General features: G+C 37.2%; 1 protein-coding gene across 1 annotated transcript; it reads left to right on the top strand.

The window, feature by feature from the left end:
- The first annotated feature begins 226 nt into the window (after positions 1-226).
- On the top strand, positions 227-18,823 carry LOC306888251 (shootin-1-like). Its single transcript, XM_079446450.1, has 17 exons — positions 227-361; positions 623-672; positions 1,160-1,220; positions 1,413-1,507; positions 3,731-3,911; positions 4,031-4,128; positions 4,351-4,432; positions 4,517-4,611; positions 13,778-13,912; positions 14,438-14,585; positions 15,446-15,611; positions 15,708-15,766; positions 15,929-16,029; positions 16,298-16,327; positions 16,576-16,629; positions 17,182-17,335; positions 18,445-18,823. The coding sequence occupies exons 1-17, from the start codon at positions 328-330 to the stop codon at positions 18,591-18,593; spliced, it is 1,692 nt and encodes a 563-aa protein (XP_079302576.1). The 5' UTR covers positions 227-327; the 3' UTR covers positions 18,594-18,823.
- Positions 18,824-19,996: the final 1,173 nt, after the last annotated feature.

Below are 19,996 nucleotides of genomic sequence, written 5' to 3'. Positions count from 1 at the left end.
AAATGTATTTTGCTTAAAAATAGCTTTTAATCATTTGTTCAGATAACACTGTCACTAAACCAAGGCTGCCCATCTACCGACAAATGATGATTGCTATTTTATCACATCCTTTCTTAACAGTCATTGTTGACTCAGTTAACCATAAAGGGCAAAGCAGAATGGACTTTTGTATCAATTTACGTAACAAAATGGGAAGAATTAAAAGCAAAGCTGTACACTAAAGTTAGTTTCAGTTCTTCCTCCCGAGTACACTGTCAAACAGAGAGTGACAGACGCAGAAATAGAGGGATCTAGAAGAGCAGACATTAACCAGAAGCTTCAGAAATTATGTGGAATCTTGAAGCAGACGAAAGAATTTCAGGTTGGATACATTCACTTTTTTTTCTCGCTTTAAAAATTGCCAAAACATTCTAAACTCTCAAAATTGTTTTTTAATCTACTGGATAAACTGGGTAATAAAATATGTTAGATAAAAGGTCAGTCCAGTGATACTAGCACAGTAATGTAGGAAATTAATTACCTGAAGCAATGGTCATACAAAAACATTAGCCTTTTACTAATGCTGTAAATACAGTGTATGAAACAGATGAACAACTTAAAAACTTCAGTTGTTGCCTCTTAGATTCTGAGGAGGAGAACACCCTGTCTTCAGAAGATGAAAGAGACATTGAGGTAATTTCTGCTTAAATCTGAGAGCACTTCTTAATGCACATAATTAAAAGACAGTATGTAAAACAGCATGCAGCATGTATTGATAAGTGTTTATGATATTTATGATATGACACAGTGAGCTCTACTGTATGCCACACATTTTGGTCATCTGCTAATGCAAAAAATCTGCTTTGTACAACATTTTTCTTACTGCATATTATAGAAATAGTAAGAACTATGTGGAAGTGAATCAAATCAACCTCTTTGGAGGCCCCCTCTTGTCACAACTACAAGATGCGATATTATAAATAAATGTGCAATTATGAGATCCTCAAAATCAATATAAAGTTGCAGATAATGATTCAAAATCTGTCCTGTTATGCTAGAGTGCAATGATTTTTGGCAGCAACAACAACTACAAAAAACTTTCTAAAGTGCTTCAGTTATGGATTTTTTGTGCAAAGAAGTTTTAAAATGACTATTTATCATTGAATAATCTGCTATACAGTGCGAGATTCTGGAGAAAGAGCGAGATGAGGCGAATGAAAAGCTGTCAAGGATGGAAGAGGGTGAGATATCAGTGGGAGTCTTTTGGTATTGCAATATGCTCATATTTCAACTCATTTACTGGAGGAGTCTCACTATGAAAGGCTTACTGAGAACTTAACTATCACTGGCTAAACTTTGGCATAACTGTGCAACATAAACTACTTAAATCACGTTTGCACATTTTCAGTGACACTTTATGTAACTACTTTCAGCCTCTGCTCAACTGATTAAGGAGCTGGATGTGTTAGAGATGCAGTTTCAGATTGAGCGATCGTGCAGGGAGACCGCAGAGGCCTTTGCACTGAAGGTATTTGCACTTCCCTTTTCTCACAAGTCTAACGGCTTGTATTTGCTCTGTTGATTATTTCACATCCCCATATCGATTGCAAGCTATGACGTTCTCCAAACTGAGTCTTTAATCAAACACTCTTAAAAATGAAGGCTTTTATTGGCATATATTGTTCCATGAAGAACCTTTCACCCAAAAATGTTTGTTTCTTCATCGATACAGATTTGAAGAAATGTAGCATTACATCATTCGCTCACTAATGGATCCTCTGTAGTGAATGGGTGCCGTCAGAATGAGAGTCCAAACAGCTGATATTTCTACATCACAATGGTCCACAAGTAATCCACACCACTCCAGCCCATCAATTAACATCTTGTGAAGTAAAATAACTACATGTTTGTGAGAAACAAATCCACCATTAAGGCATTTTAACTAGTGGTCAACCGATATATCGGCTGATATTTGCCATTTTTCAAATATCGACATCGGCTGATAAGTTTTTCTGTTTGGCCGATGCGTTCGATGCAGGAATTTTATTTTGACGGCAGCGTCTGAGCACACACTGCTCACATTCTCCCTCATTTGCACTGTCGTCATTCAGTTCTAATACAGATAGAAGTCTATCTAATAATCAGATAGAACTGTTAAACAAAGGAATTAAAATGTATACAAAAAGTATTATAAAGAATGCTTTAATATCATTAGTAATAGAAAGGCAAACATTATAATACTTTCTTGTTTGTCATCAGCATTCAGCAAATACACATTTATATCATTTAAACAAATCTTTGATTGGCTAATGAACATTTCATTTCACAAACCTTGTAGAGGTTCCTTAGAGGAATCTAGTTGAGATCTGGTGAAGTTTGTATCCTGCATGATCGCGTGTTCTCTGTGTGACGGTTGGTCTGTGTGAATTGAATGCGGACAGGAGGAGAGTTCAGCTTCACTGGAGACACGCGATCGACAAACTTTAAACTCGTGATTTCAAATGATGCTGCACTTTATGCATTTGCCCAATGTCATTTTCACTGTGTGCTGTATGTAAAATGAGTGTTACCTTGGCTTTATTTGAAAAAAATATGATTCCCAATGCACACACAATCTTCCCAAAATACTGAGTGCCCTGTTGGTTACAGTTTCCTTTTTAATTATATTTTTATTAAATATTTATTTATTTGTGAAAAATATTTTGTCTTTTAAAGTATAAGTATGTTTATTTTACACATTTATTTTTTAATCCATTTTCAAATGATTTCAAATTTCTTAAATATTGCTTAAAATTAATTAAATTATATCGCTTTATATCGGCCACCCTGCTTTCCAAGATATCGGCCTCGGCTGTCAAAAAACCCATATCGGTCGACCACTAATTTTAACTTTAAACGGTTACTTCTGCCCATAAGTCCATAATCAAAAATGACACTTCCGCAGTGAAAAGTCCATCCCCTCGGTGTCCTCTTACATTAAAATCCATGCACATGTTTGTTTAGAGCTGCTTTGGCTTATAAAAGGTGCTGGATCTGTGCATATTTCTCTCCTGATTCGGACAAGGTGACGATTTCACTGGAGAAAGAAAAATTATTGATCAAGTATTTTACCCGGAAGCAGCAGTTTTAAAGTTAAAAATGTGTTGATGATAGATTTCTTTCTTACAAGCACACAGCCTTTTGCTTCACAAGATGTTAATTGATGGACTGAGTGGTATGGATTATTGTGATGTTTTTATCAGCTTTTATGACACCCATTCACTGCAGTGGATCCACTGGTGAGCAAGTGACATAATGTTACATTTCTCCAAATCTGTTTCCATAAAGAAACAAACTCAGCTTGGATGACTTGAGGGTGTGCACATTTTTACCAAATTGTTAGTTTATCTATTCCTTTAACATCCATGGAACCATTCCACTTCAGGTTCTTTTTTTAATGGAAAATTTTCTTTAGATTTTTAAAAATGTTCTTTGCAAGAAAAAAATGCTTCTTTTAAGAACTGCTTACTGAAAGGTTCTTTGGGGAACCAAAAATGGTTGCTGGATTCTTGATTTAAGAGTGAAACTGAGTTAAACTCAAGGACAGATTATGGGCCTGGCCAATGGTGCAATACACGGTTCACCTTTAAAAATGATATCGTATATTGTTCGTATTGGATTAATAAATAAAAGGGCAAGTGATATTGAGGCTGATACTGGTAATGGTCATCATGCCACCCTTTCTCAATTTTTGAGACCTTTGAACCCACAGGTGAATAAAGATTTCAAGACATTAAAGAGGCAAAGCCAAGCTATACTTCCCCTGATTCCAGAAATGCCAGAAAACTTTTCCATCCTGAACCTGGACCCCGAGGCTGATCCCAGCTCGGAAACGATCCCTGAGGAAGAGAGCAGTGAAGATCTGCTTCTCATGAGTCAGAATCAAATTAGAGGTTGCCTAATAGCTAAATAACACAAGTCTTGAAAGCAGTCAAAAATATGCATTCCCATAAACCTGTCCAAGAATAGAAAATTTTTTACTTTTTTTTTTTTTTGCAATCTGTTTGTACAGAACTACAGTCATCTGTAGACCGGTTACTTGGAGAAAAAATTCAACTCACTGCACAGGTGGAGCTTCTTAAGAAAGAGAAGGAAGATTTGAAGGACAAGGTATAATGGCCTAGTGCCTGCATATGAGACAAGCATACAGTTGTGGTCATAATTTCTGAATTAATACTTTGCCCCAAAATGGTAATGGAAACTATGTTAATAGTGTTTCTTCAATATGGGGATCTTTATGGGACTCGTCAGTGCCCTACTTTCATTATATGTAGGTTAAAATCCTTAAACATTGACTTTTGTTAAACTTCAAACTCTTATTCCATTCTTAAGTTGGTGTTGGAGGTCGGAGAGAAAGAGGCTCTACTGAGGAAGCTCAGTAAGCAGAGCAGGACTGTGAATAACATGAAGAGAGGTGAGTCAGCCGAATATATTCTACCATTATTGAGCACCCACAGATCAAAAGATTAATGGTAGTTTCTCTGTGTCCGTGCTCCAGTGTCCCAGCTGGTTACAGAAGAGTTTACAGAGATGTCTCAGAAGCTTGAAATGGAGCAAGGACTCAGGCAGCATGCCGAAGTGTTTGCACACCAGGTACGCTTTTGAATAGGTGCTTTCACACACACCGCTTCATCTGCAAATTTAACATTTGTTTTGTATGTGAAGAAGTGTAGTTACTTAATTATGCATTTTTTTGTATGAAGAAAACTGATTTCAGACATGCAGACACTATAAACTCTGCTATTGATAATCAAAAACAAACTAAAGTGTGCTTTATTCATAACTAAGCAAATATTTAATGACTACAATGCTTATTTTCTCACTATAAATGGAATCAATTAAATACAGACGTTTATGAATCAATTTACTACTATATTATTTACTAATATCAAAAGTGGCAGGGATCCGTTTAATAGACAGAACATTAAGCAAACATTGGACTGCCACATGTCTTGAAGCCTTTCTACTCTAGTCTGCAAATGAAGTGTTTATCTCTTTTACACATCTCGTATTCATTCGCGACGCAGAGCATCTGTTTATCGCTGTGAAGACGCGCTAAACCCAACAGATAACATTGGAAATATCACTATATTTAACTATATAAAGCACCAAATAATACTGGAGCGAATTACTCACCCATTGACGGATGTCTGTCAGTTCCACATGCAGTGACAGGCAGAAAAACAGCACTTTAGTCAGTAAATCTGACTTACTTCGCTTGATTTGAGTAGTTTGTTAATTAACTTTGGGCTCAGTTGAGTGTGGACTCATAACTATCGCCTTTCCTCATGTACATTAAGTTTTATGACGATAACGTTTTAATAGGCAAATTCTCGGTGATAACCGCTCTCTATAACAGCTTTACAATTATGTCCGTTATTTAGAAAATGTTGCGGAAATCCCGGAGTCGTAGTTCTGTCAGGACCACTATCGTTAAAGATGATTGACAATTAGCATATAGTTTGCATTGGCGGAATGGTTCTGTTCTGGGCAAGAACTCCCTGCGCATCCATGTAGCCTAGCATGGAGAGGAATGATAACACCCCAGGGTAAACAGAACAGAACCAACAAATGTATTACAGATTTGCTAAAAAGTTCAGTAATTTTATGTACACATTTTTTAATTTGTCTGATTCAAAAGAGAATCAGAAGGCTGGATCCTGACTGACAGGGGAGCAGTTGGGGATGGAGGAGGTATTTGCTATTGTGCAATGCGAAAACTGCTGATAATACTGATGACCTTATATATGGATGCTTAGATAGGTGTCGTATTCCTATAGGTAGATGGGGATCAGCTGAGAGTCAGCTGATGCGAGCTTGACTAGCATGACCTGCCAGAACTAACGCTACGCTCGAGTTCTGTCAGGACCACTATCGTCAAAGATGATTGAAAATTAGCATATAGTTTGGATTGGCGGAATGGTTCTGTTCTGGGCAAGAACTACCTGCGCATCGATGCAGCCTAGCATGGATGAGAGCAGAGAGAGCAGCGATAACCCCCAAAACAAAACCATATGTTGATATCCTCCAACACAAACTGATAGCAAAATCTCAAAGCCTTTAGCAATGAGAATGTTGCCCTTAACCAATACCAAAACAAATATTTAGCAAAACCCACATAACCTGTAGCAACAAGCATGTTGCCTTCAACAGATGGCCTAATGAATGTTGCCAATACCTTAAAAGCTTAAGCGATGTTCTCCATAACACCTGATAGGCTAAGAAAAACATGTTTCCAATTCAACTACAGCTTTTAGAACAAGCATGTTCCAAATAATGACCGGATTGGTCCGGAACAAGCATATTCCCAATAACGACCAGGCAGCTTACGAACAAGCATATGTTCCCAATACAACCAGATAGCTCTGGGACAAGCGTGTTCCATACAATACAGCTTTGACTAAGAACAAGCATGTTCCCAATTAGGGCTGGGCGATATGAGCAAAAATTCATATCTCTGTATTTTTTTGCTGATTTGTGGTATACGGTATATATGTCACATTTTTTGTTTATTAACTACAAATATTTCAACAAAATGTATATTTTAGTCAGAGTTATTGCGCTCATATTTCATTGCACTCTGTCTGGCGCGCATGCACACGGTGGCGCTTGCAACTAGGGGTTAAGTGTCTTGCTCAGGGACACACTGGTGTCTCACAGTGGATTCGAACCCGGGTCTCTCACACCAAAGGCATGTGTCTTATCCACTGCGCCACCACCACCCAGATGTGCTTGTTTCAAACTATGGTATATCGATATAAACGGTATTGCCTTATATATATCATATCGCTTATAAAGAATATATCGATATATCGTACAAACTCGATATACTGCCCAGCCCTATTCCCAATACAACCAAGAGCTTCAGAACAAGCATGTTCCCAAAACAACAAGACAGAACAAGCATGTCTTGATACCGGAGCAGAATCAAAGCTGAAATGAAGGCTGCATACGAAACTGGAAAATGCTGCCTTTGAAAGACACATTTCGAGGAAAGAAGGCATCAAGACATGTCTAATCCAATGTTAGCCTTACTTCCTGCGTCCTGAGATACCATCATTCGGCCGATAATTAAAAGCAGAATGGATGTATCCTTTGCTGCCTTGATACCCACAATCCTGTCTGGTTGAGCAAAATAAAGATGGTGTCTGAAGTCATTTCTAGTGAGTAATCAGTATTAAGAAATTAAATTACTGCTTAGTTATCAATAAGCTTGTTCTATATCATTGACCGTTAAGCTGCCTCAAAAGCATGTCTGATATCAGTTTCATGACCTTCATGAACATACGCTGCCTGCGAAGTCATTGGCTGAAAAGCAGAATGTCAGCAGCCAAGGTTTCGGAGTAGACGACTTCACTGTACAACGACCGTTTACCATTTCTCTTTGAGCTGCGCCGCAGCAGAAATGATTCCGTTTGCACCATGGTAATTATTTCCAGCTGCTTAAATCTGTGCTGTAAGTAGCCTACTAAAAAACAAAAGGCAAATTGACTAGGTTAAAGAGGACATAACACACAGTTTCGGCCAATCTCATGTTAATCTTGAGAATCTATAATGTAGTATTGCATCATTCACATCTCTGAAGAGTCTTCTTCAGTTTAATCAGGTTTATAAAAGAAAAATACAGCTTACGATTCTCTCCGAAAACAGCTGAGCTCCTGGAGGAGAGCCGTGGGAGGAGCTGAAGAGTCGCGAGCACTTATGGGCCAATTGGCAACAATCACAGATCTTTGATGCAGTTTTTACAGAAGCTCCTAGTCAAGACGGGGATCTTTATCGCTGGGACTGCTTCGTCTTTAGTATCAAACGATGTGCAAATCCAGTGTCAGAATGTACCTTGTTATATAACATTAGCAACACGCATATTGCCAATAACCTGAGAGCATTAAAAGGAACTTAGGTTGTGAAGACGTTCGAGAGAGTGAACATAGCAGCAGTGGCGAGGATGCTTGATTTCTTGATATCCTTCTTGGGGATGAAGTTCCCATCTGAACTTGTTCTTGAGTCGGTCACATAACTCATTGGGTTCATTTCAATAATGTAGCGATGCGTGAAGTAATGCTAACTCAGTCACTTCCGAATCGGGCAGCTTATGAACAATGCGGTGAATTCATGTGTTCAAGACAAGTTAACAAACTCGGAGGTGAGGCCATTGGGGAAACAAATTCCGCTCGCTAAATTCCCGATTCCTAGTGATGATGATGTTTTGCCTGCTGAATTCGCCATTTAATGTGCTATAGAGCAATGCGAAAACTGCTGATAATACTGACGACCTTAAATATGGATACTTAGATAGGTGTCGTATTCCTATAGGTCAGGGGTCTGCAACCTTCAACGTCAAAAGAGCCATTTTGGCCCCTTTCCTGCGGAATAAAATTCATGTGGAGCAACAAAATATTTGATGCCCAAATAAAGATAACACGGCATATATCTAAAGTTGTATATTCAGTTATGTTACATGGAGTAGCAATCATTTCAGAAGTGAGGGGGACAGAAATGTCAAATGTAGTAATAATAATTATTATTATTATTATATTTGTGTATGTATAATTGACAAAAACATTATCTTACTTTTAATTGGCTAATAAATAAAATACACTGCTGGACAATAACCAATAATTTGTTTCTATAATATTTTTGATCAAATATTTTACTAATGACAATTTTATGGTTATGACTGTACAATCAGCATATAGGTACACTATAAACATTTTTTTCCATTTTTATCACAGAATAAGGCAGAAAATATATGTGACCCTGGAGCACAAAACTAGTCTTAAGTCGCTGGGGTATATTTGTAGCAATAGCCAAAAATACATTGTATGGGTCAAAATGATCTTTTTATGCCAAAAATCATATTAAGTAAAGATCATGTACCTTGAAGATATTTTGTACTGTAAATATATCAAAACTTCATTTTTGATTAGTAATATGCATTGCCAAGAACTTTATTTGGACAACTTTAAAGGCGATTTTCTCAATATTTAGATTTTTTTTTTTTTTTTTTTGCACCCTCAGATTCCAGATTTTTAAAAAGCTGTATCTCGGCCAAATATTGTCTGATCCTAACAAACCATACATCAATGGAAAGCTTATTTATTCAGCTTTCATGTATTTATAAATCGCAATTTCGAAAAATTTACACTTAAGCCTGGTTTTATGGTCCAGGGTCACATATTTTATAGCTTCTGTACTGTATCATTCATATTTATTACCTGGAGAAGACTTGAAAAACACATATCGTCTTCACGTTTCATCAGCTTGTTATTCAGCTTAGCTTCAGCGAAAGCGGGATGCCTGTCAAATGCGTCCTCCGGCTTCGAGGATGAATGAAACATACAGCGCGTGAGAGTGTTCAGCGCTCCGTCATATTCACATCGCTTTGCATACGAATAAAACGTATCCAAAACGACATGGCTATCTTTTCTCTTTTAATTTAAATCTAGATTTATTAACATAAGCCCTTGAAAACCTCTACGCTCGATTTTTGCAGAGAAACGCTCGGCGAATTTCAACGACTCTCGCGCCACACTTTGCATTGGACCATTCAAAAGCGCGCGCTCTATTAACAACAGGAAGTGGAGCGGTTTTTAAGGTATATAGTGATAAATTATTTGATATATATTTTTTTATTTAAACTTAACCGTGCGCTCAACTTGAACACAATATATATATATATATTTGTTTTATGTATGTGGCCTATAGTTAGCAAGGGTGTTTCTAATGAAGTGTAGGTAAATTTCTTTAATTGAAAGTCGTGAAAACACTATAGTGGAGTTTTTTTGTTTGTTTGTTTTTTTGTTTTGTTATTTGAGCAAATAGGAATGCAAAAAAATATATATTTTGTAGTACTCCCATTCACTAAGGCTAGATGGAATACCTATGGCGCTACTGGGCATGCGCACATCAATATAGCATAATTTTTGTCACACTGTACAACAATAATTACTATTTTTGAATTATTGTAAGGGGTAGGTTTAGGGTTGGGGTAGAGTGCAGACATTAATAAAACACAATCTAATAGGTAGAAATGTATTGTTAGCTTCCAGTGTTAGCTGTATCCATTCTAGCCACAACCCATTCACTGCTCTCAAAGTTTACCCAACTATGACGACTTCCTCTGCTGAGAAACCCAGAAACGTGAAAAGGTCTATTCCTATTGAAATTAATGGATTTTGCAGCGAAATTTTCACCGAGCACCAGTAAATGTGGCTGCACCTTAACTCTATGAACAAGTGACTTTATTCAAGTGTTTAGATTCAGGACAAGTTCATTTGTATTGCACATTTCATTCTCAATGGTAATTCAAAGTTTGCTTTACATAAAAAAATGATTAATAAATAATTAAAACAGAAGCGTAAGACATTAAGTAAAAAATGGTTAAAAATGCAAGAAACATAACAGATTCTGATATATAATCTTATGATAGTTACCCAACAGCTCAGATAAATAATCTGGACACAAAAACACACTTCTCGCTCAGAGCCCTATACATGCCCTGCCCAACAACATGACAATATCTGAATCAATAGACAGTAGATGGGAGGACGTGCAAATGTCTTTCGATTTGTTCAAGTTTGTACAAGGGTCATGGGAGATTTGGACTGGATCCGGTCCATTCACACTCACAACTGTGAACCTGCATTAATGAAACAAACATGAAACAAAGAAGAGAAAACACTGGATTGAGATAACACACTCTTTGACCATGCCAGTCCAGCTGGCTCTGTTAATACCAGTAGGTTTAGCATTCATTCAGTCTAAATGAACATCTCTGCTTAAAAGTGGCATCTGTCTTTGCATCCCTCATCTCTTCCTGCGGTAATTAGCACCCATCGAGATGGCAGTTTGAAAAATCGGCAGCTCTTTAAACCCCTGTCCTTGTTTGACACTTCCTTTTTGTCGGCTTTGTGTATATTGTTCCCCATTCACAGACACAGACATAATGGGGGTCCCAACAGGGGGTCTTCACCTGTGAAAAGGACCCCCAACGGTTCGTGCACCACTCAAACTCATTCTGAATGTGCGGCCACACACCACACAGCTTGAATGACATTCTTTATTGCCACCCCTTCCATTTGTCTGTTTTCCCTGTGTTTTGAAAATACATTCATCTTTTTTTTGTTCAGTTCTTTTTTCCAGTCACAGAGAGCCTAATGATGGACTAATTCGAAAGGGAGAAAATACAGGCTGTCATCACACAAAGAGACGCGCCCGTTTACTCGTCAAGCACATGCGCTTTTCCCTGTAATTGCACCTCCGCAGGGGTCGCGTTTGGTGGTTTAGGTCCGTGCTTTTTGCGAGCCAAGCAAAAGGGCAGTGAATGGAGGTGAGAAGTGAGAGTCCAAGCAGGGACACACATGACAAACTTGCACTTCCCTTTCCTGCTCGCTGTTTCTGCTTTTCAACAAGTACGTTTCTTGTTATCTAAAATTTCTGGGAGATAATGGATGGTTTGATTTTTGGTTTCCCAAACTGAACTGATCCTTTTGAGGTTTTGTTCTGCTGAATGAAAGTCTTTCTGATAAGTCGCTGCATGAGTAATTAACATGCCCACTGAGCCAAACAAATAAAATAAAATGTTGGAAAGGTTTTTCAAATGAACTTTGAATGTTGGCTTGTAAAAAAAAAGAGTCTTAGAACTTCTGTAGTTTGAAAACTTTAGACATTTGAAGAGATATTTGACATTTGAAGCTTTTGAAAGCATTCAAAAGAGGGCACAACGACTCATTGAGAGATTTACCAACACATCAATACATCTACCTGATTTAGATGTATTGATGAGAGAGCAAGACACCATTAAATTAATACAAAAGATGGCCCAGAATGATCATCCCCTTCATGAACTTTTTACGGGACTAATAGATCGGTAAGGGTATTGATGCTATTCCACCACGGGACTCGTGTAACAAGTGCGACAAGGCACTGTTCCACTCTTTATCTGAAGTATTTAACTGTTCACAGCAGATGGCACAACATTGCTGCAATTGGATTGGATATTGTACAACTTATGGTCACAAAGTGTTAAATGTGGTCTTTCTGAAATAAACAGGGTAAAGTAAATATCAGTTTGCATCTGCTAAATGTAAATTACATACATGTAAATAACAACCGGCAACTGATTGTTATACATAAATCAACATGACGATTAACAGGATTAACAGTAGCGAACATACACATTGAATCACCGTATATCTTGAATATAACAACATTAGAAACAACGTAAGGTTCGATTACACAAGATAAATATTTAAACACAACAATGAAGTAAACATTGCTGTGTTTAAATAAACATTCCTTATAATCAGGAATGATTAAATAAACTTACATTCAATCATGCACAATAACACCTGAAGAAATGATGGAGCAAGCGACTGGTGAAAGTGAAAGTAAAGCGTAATAGCGGAAACTAACATCATACCTTTATAATAAAAGTCCTTCCCTATAAAGATACATAGGGAATTTAGAACAGCCGCTCCCAGATTAGCATAGCTAATATGTCTAAAAGTAAATTCCAGTCGTTGGGATCGCTGAAGCTATCCAATTGCCGTAGCCTACCTCCCGCACGAATTAAACTAAACTCGAGGTCGAACTCAGGTGCAAGTGTGTTCAGACGGCTGGCTGCAGGGCACCTGGTTCCCTGATTTTAAAGCCTTGAACTGCTCTGGGAAGGAAAAGGTAAGCACAGTTCGATAGTCTCTGAACGAGCCTTAGTCGGTAGGTGTTGGACAACAGAGGGGACATTCATGGCCCACTGCCTGATCTCGAAGCCCCCAGAGGCTAAGAGAGGCCTCATCTTGTTGATTAGTTGCTTGGCTTCCTCAACAGAGGGAAGGCTCTGTAGACAGTTGTCCACGTAGAAGCTTTGCTCTATGGACTGCAACACATCCTCATTCCCGACCTGCTGGCAGCGAACGTGCATCTGCAGCGCAAAGGTAGTGCAGCAAGGGCTGCAGGTCGTGCCGAAAGGCAAGACTTGCCATTCATAGGTGGGTCCTTGCAGCACATGTTCCTCCAAATGAACCTCAGAAGGGGTCTGTCCTCGGGTAGGAGACTCACTTGGTGGAACATGCCATGTATATTCCCACTAATGACGAGTGCATACTGCCGGAACCGGAGGAAGACTCCTAAAAGTAAGGTTCGATTACACAAGATGAATATTTAAACACAACAATGAAGTAAACATCGGTGGCTTATAATGAGGAATGATTAAAAAACTTACATTCAATCACACCTAAAGAAATGACGAAGCAGTGAAAGTAAAGCGGAATAGCGGAGACTAATGTCATCTAGCCGCACACATTCATAATTCAAGTCCTTCCCTATAAAGATACATAGGGAATTTAGAACAACCAACCAGGCGTGAAAAAACTGGTCAAAAAGTAATTATTCAAAGCAAGGACAAAACGTTATGCTAGTTCTACATTCCTTTTGGTATAAGACTGTTCAATGCATGCAATGTTGATGCTTAGGGTCGTTTTTGCAGTTGCACTTGTATGAATGAATGGATGTATATTTTGCTTAAGTATGGACAGACGTATATGTATATGTGTGCAAATGTATATCTTTTATTATTTTTTGGAGTAGTATTATTAGTATTCTTGTCGTTTTATCGTTCAATGTACTTTCTGCTATAATTCAATCTCAGTATTGCTAAGCAGAAAAGTAAATAAACTTCAAGTTTGGTTTGGTGTGGTGATAGATAGACAGATGGATGATTGATAGGCTGATTGATCAAGTGATTGGGTTTTCCCTACAGATGCTGGTGAAACAGCAGGAAACTCAGAGACAGATTCAGAATGCAGAGACTGAGAAACAACTACAACAGGCGCTGAGTCAAGTGAATGAAATCAGCAAAGCTCTGGAAGAGATACGACTCTGTTACCAAAATCAGGTGAATGTGTCAGTCTGGTGTTATTCAGATTGTGATGCTTATGTGGTTGGAAAATGTTTGAATCTATCACATTTATCCATATTTATCCTGTTCTTTACTTCATCTCTTGTTCATATGTGGATAATTGTGTGCGCATGCTGAATGTAAACAACGCTCATTACATTAATTACGTTCTGGGGTACTCTCCAAAATGGTGGAAGACGGTAATGCGTAGAGAAGGATTGCTGAATAAATTATATTATTATTGTTTTCTTTGCGCACAAAAAGTATTCTCGTAGCTTCGTAAAATTACGGTTGGACCCCTGATGTCACATGAACTATTTTACCGATGTCCTTGCTACATTTCTGTGTGTTGATCATGGTAGTATCCTTGCTGTCTATGGAGGATCAGAGAGCTCTCAGATTTGATCAAAAATATATTATTTTGTGTTCCGAAGATGAACAAAAGTCTTAGGGGGTGAGTAATTAATGACAGAATTTTCATTTTTGGGTGAACTAACCCTTTAACTGTATCTGTCTATACAGATGTCTCAGACAGCAGCTCAGGATCTCAACTCTCTGTCAGATATGGCCGCAGTAAGAACAAAGCTGGAGATCAGTGAGAAAGAGAGGAGCGAGGCTGAGATTCAGCTGACAGACTCGCAACAATCTGTAACTGCACTTCTGGAGGAAAGTAGGTGTTATTCAAAGAATATATATATATATATATATATATATGGATTATGATGCTGAAAAACTGTTAGGACCTTATATTTTAAGAGCCCTGAGATCTCAGCTGTTTCACCAAGACAATGAGTTGCTTCTCAGACTTTTCTCAGCAGAAAAGTCTGAAGCCCTAAACACATTTACATTTATGCATTTAGCAGACGCTTTTATCCAAAGCGACTTACATTGCATTCAAGTTACAGTTTTTACATTTTATCAGCTCTTGCTTTCCCTGGGAATCAAACCCATGATCTTGGCGTTGCTAGCGCCATGCTCTACTATTTGAGCTACAGGAAAGCCCCAGAAATAAGATTGGCATCGTGAAACAATCGTGGCCAATCAGAAATTGCTGCGATTGCTTCACGATGTCAGTCTTTCGTCTGGGACAGCCAAAAATCGTGCAGTGTGTTTAGGGCTTAAGACATTGTTGAGATCATCTGTCCATCTGTTTCAAAATACATCTCAACAATATCTCAAACTCATGTTGACAAGGTCTGCAATCAAAGTCTCCATATGGAATACAAAATTTTTCATCATGTTCTTCTAAGACCAAATAAACAAAGTTGCTTGTCACATTAATTTAATAGCACTATACTACATTTACTTAGGTTTTTATGAATGTTTTAGGAGAAATAGAGACAGTTTGAGTAATATAAGCTGATGCTTACATTTAACATCCTCCATTATGTCTCTAAAGAGCATCACTGAGCAACTGAATTTCCCTCCAGGGAATATTAGTACTATATTTTTGCCACTTGTATTATAAAATACTATTTTGTTATAACATGATATATTGATTGCAATTTTAATCGTTTATTTTGCAACTAGTCAAGCTGCTCAAGGATAAACTGAAAGAGATGGAGCAACTACCTTCCATCCAATCTAACCAACTGAATGAGGCAAACGAAAATCCAGCTGATCCACCATCACTGGTGCCACTAGCACTTCCTCCTCCTCCTCCTCCTCCTCCTCCTCCATCTTCAGCTGTCACTGAGTGAGTCCTCAACACCTTGCAATGTTGAGCTATTCCAACCATAAAAGTACACTACATGCAAAGTTTTCATTCAAATTAAATCCATTGTATTTTTAGCCCATTAAAGGCTTTGAGGAACAGAAAGAAGGGAGAAAACACCACCACTCAAACTGCGAGTAAGACAATCATACCTTACATCCGACCTGTACTATGTGAAAGGCAAAATCAACACGGCAGACAGCAAGAAACAATACAATAATTTAAAAGTTGAAGTTAAATCAACGAAAGCAAGCACTGCTCTTCCATCCTCAATGAATACTCTGTTGATTTTCTCACAGAACCCGCAATTACGGAGGATATGAAGGCCAGAGCTGTGGATGAAATGATGGAAAGAATCAAAAAAGGCATTATTCTCAAACCTATTCTCAGAACGCCACAGGTGGGTCTGTCACTGGTGAATTATTACATGTTTTGCTGAACATAAATTGTACAGTGAGGTGCAAACACTGTCTGTATGAAAATAATCGAACATGTGATGGAAAAAATCCTATGAGCATCTGCGCATCACGGACGATTCACACAGTAGGACATCGATTTTAATGAAATAACAAAATACACCTTTTTAAGATAATCTATGTTATAGACGTATCCTTAAATATAGGCCTGTTTAAACAGAAAGAAATATCTGGCATTTGGTTTCTTTTCAGGCTGTGTCAGAGGATGAACATGCATGGAAGGTTAGTGACACTACACTATTTCATATGTTTTTTTTGTTTACAATTAGACATTATTGTGGTCTTTCAGGTCTTCCTGCAACCATGATTACTATTGCATTTTAAAGTATGTGGAGGTTTCCTATTTTCTCTGACTGTGAGACTAGTTCAAGTGTGTGTAGTGATATACCTAACTACTTTATACATTTCTTGCAAATGATGTGTTCAGAAATGACAAAATATTATTAATCAGACATAATTTATATTTACAGGAGCAGAGGTCTGAGAACCGGAAATCAGCTGTGCTGGAATTGCAGGGGATGCTGGTAAAATAAGATCTCCCAAAATATGGACTACTGATTGCTTTTATCACTCAGACTGCAAGGTTGACTTTAAAATATACTTAACTGGCTATACATAGTACATATATTTTCATATAAGGAAATAAAATCTGGGTGAAAATACTTTGACGCCCATCGGTTCAAAAATATGGAGTCACTTATGCTCGTCAAGGCTGCGTTTATTTGACTGAAAATACTGTTAGAATTGTGAAATATTATTTAAATTTGAAATAAATATTTTCTATTTGAATATATTTAAAATTTTAATTTTTTCCTGTAAAGAAAATCAGAATTTTCAACCTCATTACTCCAGTCCTTAGTGTTAACTGTCACTGTTATTTGTTTTTATTAAACATTTGTCTGTTTTTATCATATTAGGCCTACTGTTTGCATATAGAGTCATGTGTTAGTGATGTTACCATAATTAATGTAGTTTTAGGGAAAAGACCTCTTAACCACTGTAAAATGCATGATCTCTCATGGCTTATTGTATTAATGTTTATTGGCTAATTAACTTTATTGGCTGGTTCACCTCAGGATTCCAAGAGGAGGCCTGGCCCTCGAAGGGTGGACTCTAAAAAACGCTTCAGCCGTAATGTTGGGGAGGCGGAGCTTCAGATGGTGCTCCAGAGAAGGAGGCGGGCCATGGGGGATGAAAAAGGGACCCCTCCTTCTCCATCCAAACCCAAAGGTACCATCTCTCTCTTTACTCTTTCAAAAGGCCTGAAAAGCATCATTCAATCTGCTGATGCATTTAAATGTGCTTCAGCTTATACAAAACCGGTCAACTCTAAAGTTGAAAAATTGAAAAATAAGCACACAGTAAATAAAACAGTGAATTCTAAATTTATTTGCAGATCATTTTTATAATCTAACAATGATAAAATCACCAGGATTTTAAAATGTATCTTTTAACCCTATCCTTTATTTTCACTTATGTTTAATCCAAATTTCTATTTCATTTAGAAATGTTATCCCCTGAGATGTAATGTGTACAAGCTTAAAAAATACTGAGAGGAATTAAATTTACTATATATGTAGTCCTTTAATAGTCCTGTATTTATTGTTATTTCTCTAAATGCTGCAATTACCTTTTTAAAAAAATAAATAAAGAGGATTAAACTGCTAAAAAAAACATTTTTGTGGAAATTAGAATATTTAAGATTTTTTTTAATTATAATTTTTTTTAACAGTTAGTGCCAATAGCCTTGTGGTTAGTGCACCAACATGTATCACAACTTTGCTCGTGACGACCTGAGTTCGATTCCTGTCTCGAGGTCCTTTGCCGATCCCACCCCCCAACCAATGCTTTCCTGTCTGCTGTCTACTGTCCTATCTAATAAAAAGCCCCAAAATACATCATTTTTAAAAACATTTTTTTAACTGACTAACTAACCTAAAAACCTAATTTAAGTGTTCATTAATAGGCATATTAGGCCCATATGTAGCAAAGTTTAGGCATAAAGTAACTGAAAAATGTATTAAAAATAAACTTAAACAAGATTTAATATGCTATTTTGCTTCTCAGTGGAAGTTATCTTACAATTTGATATGTTTTACTGTAAAAAGATACATTTTGGGATAAAAAAGGATTTTTGATTAGTAGCTTTGTAGTGGCTTGTGGAAATGAAACCTTTTTTAAAATCAGAATCAGATTTATTGGCCAAATAGTTTTTTTCACAGTGGTGCTTAAAAGCAACCTCTTCTTTTATTGATTGGTTATGAGTGTTTGTGCGAGCCGCATTATAACGCAGCCACTTAACTAAAGCTCAGAGTTGATGTTTCTTCACCCACTCGTAGTTTCACCTGCAGCCGTGTCCGTCTCGAGCTCTTCGCCCTGGGCTGGGGAGAGTGGAAGCGCCCCTGTGCTCCGGAGACTTCAGCAGAACCGTGAGAAGAGAATCTCTCGCATAAAGGATTCAGAGTCCATTATATGGAAAGAAAAGTGAGTTTTGAGGGTCTTTTAGTCTGACCTTCTGCACTTTTAAGAAACACAATGTTGAACTAAGTATGACTTCAACACCTATCTCCTTCTGCCAGATGCCTCTTGGAATATGTTTACAGTAAATGTCACAAAGCTGAATAAAGCGTTAACCCTGTTAACTGTGCGATGAAAAAACCAAGGACCCATGCATTCAAAAGTGAATTATGAAAGAAATAAAAGACATTCTTTCTGCACATACTCAGTCTGTCTTTTCTTTGCACTCAGTCTGTGTTTGCTCTTGTGTTGGACATTTGTGCTTTTGAGGTGTGAATTCTTCCATTAAAAGAATTGACTTTCTTGAATACTTGATTTGCACAAGTATTTGGACCTTTGATTGGTTCTCTCGTTTTGCTTAATTACAAATCTGACATTGACATTTTTAAAGCTTTAAAACTCAAAATTATTTTAACGTGACATTGTTTTATATTCATAAAACCAGCATTGCACCCTGCTGGGTTTTATTGTGTGTCATTCTTGGTAAATTTGTTGTTCAGGTTTCTACTGCAATGTTAATATAATACCAGAGAATCTCATTTGGACTGAGATCAAGGCTTTGGCTTAGTGTTATCAAGTCCATCTTGCCATTTTGATCCACAACCTTATTAATTTGACTCTGAATTTGAGATTATTGATTTGGAGAAAGGTAAAATAAGTTTTCGCCATTCTCCAGAGATGCTTTTTCATGCTTACCTTTGTCTCCTGCAATAATTGCATTTGTCTGAAAAGTAAAAATTAGCCATCTCTTCCAACACATGGGGGGGGGGGGGGCAAATTGTATGTAAAGTTAATATATACTTAACCTAAACAACTTTAAGCTACTAAAGCTGGAAAATATGCTATTTTTAGTCATTTTTAACATAAAACAATGCCTGCATAAAAAGATCATTTTAGAGAACTTCTCATTTTTAAAATGAAAACTGTAAAAAGTTTTAATATTATAGGTGCGTATCTCAATATATTGGGTTTAATTGTGCATCATTCTTGGTAAATTGGTTCAGGTTATTGAGATTTACCATCTTATCAATTTCAACCTATAACTTTGTTAATTTGGCCTTGTATTTGGGATTATTGATGTGGAGACTGACAAAATAAGTTGCAACTATTTTCCAGACATGCTTTCACATGGCTCCCTTGTCTTGCGTAACTTTCCTGCAATAATAAATGAGGAGTTTTTATCCAAATGTGACCCTGAAGCATAAAACCCTGGAGACAAAAATACATTGTATGGGTCAAAATGATCAATTTTTTATACCAAGAATCATTAGGATATTAAATAAAGATCATGTTCCATGAAGATATTTAGTGAATTTCTTACCGTAAATATATAAAAACTTAATTTTTGATTAGTAATATGCATTGCTAAGAACT

The sequence above is a fragment of the Barbus barbus genome, assembly GCF_936440315.1.
Source record: "Barbus barbus genome assembly, chromosome: 2".
NCBI classification, from domain to species: Eukaryota; Metazoa; Chordata; class Actinopteri; order Cypriniformes; family Cyprinidae; genus Barbus; species Barbus barbus.
Note: the sequence above shows the minus strand (reverse complement) of the source record. Positions and strands in the feature narration are given on the sequence as shown.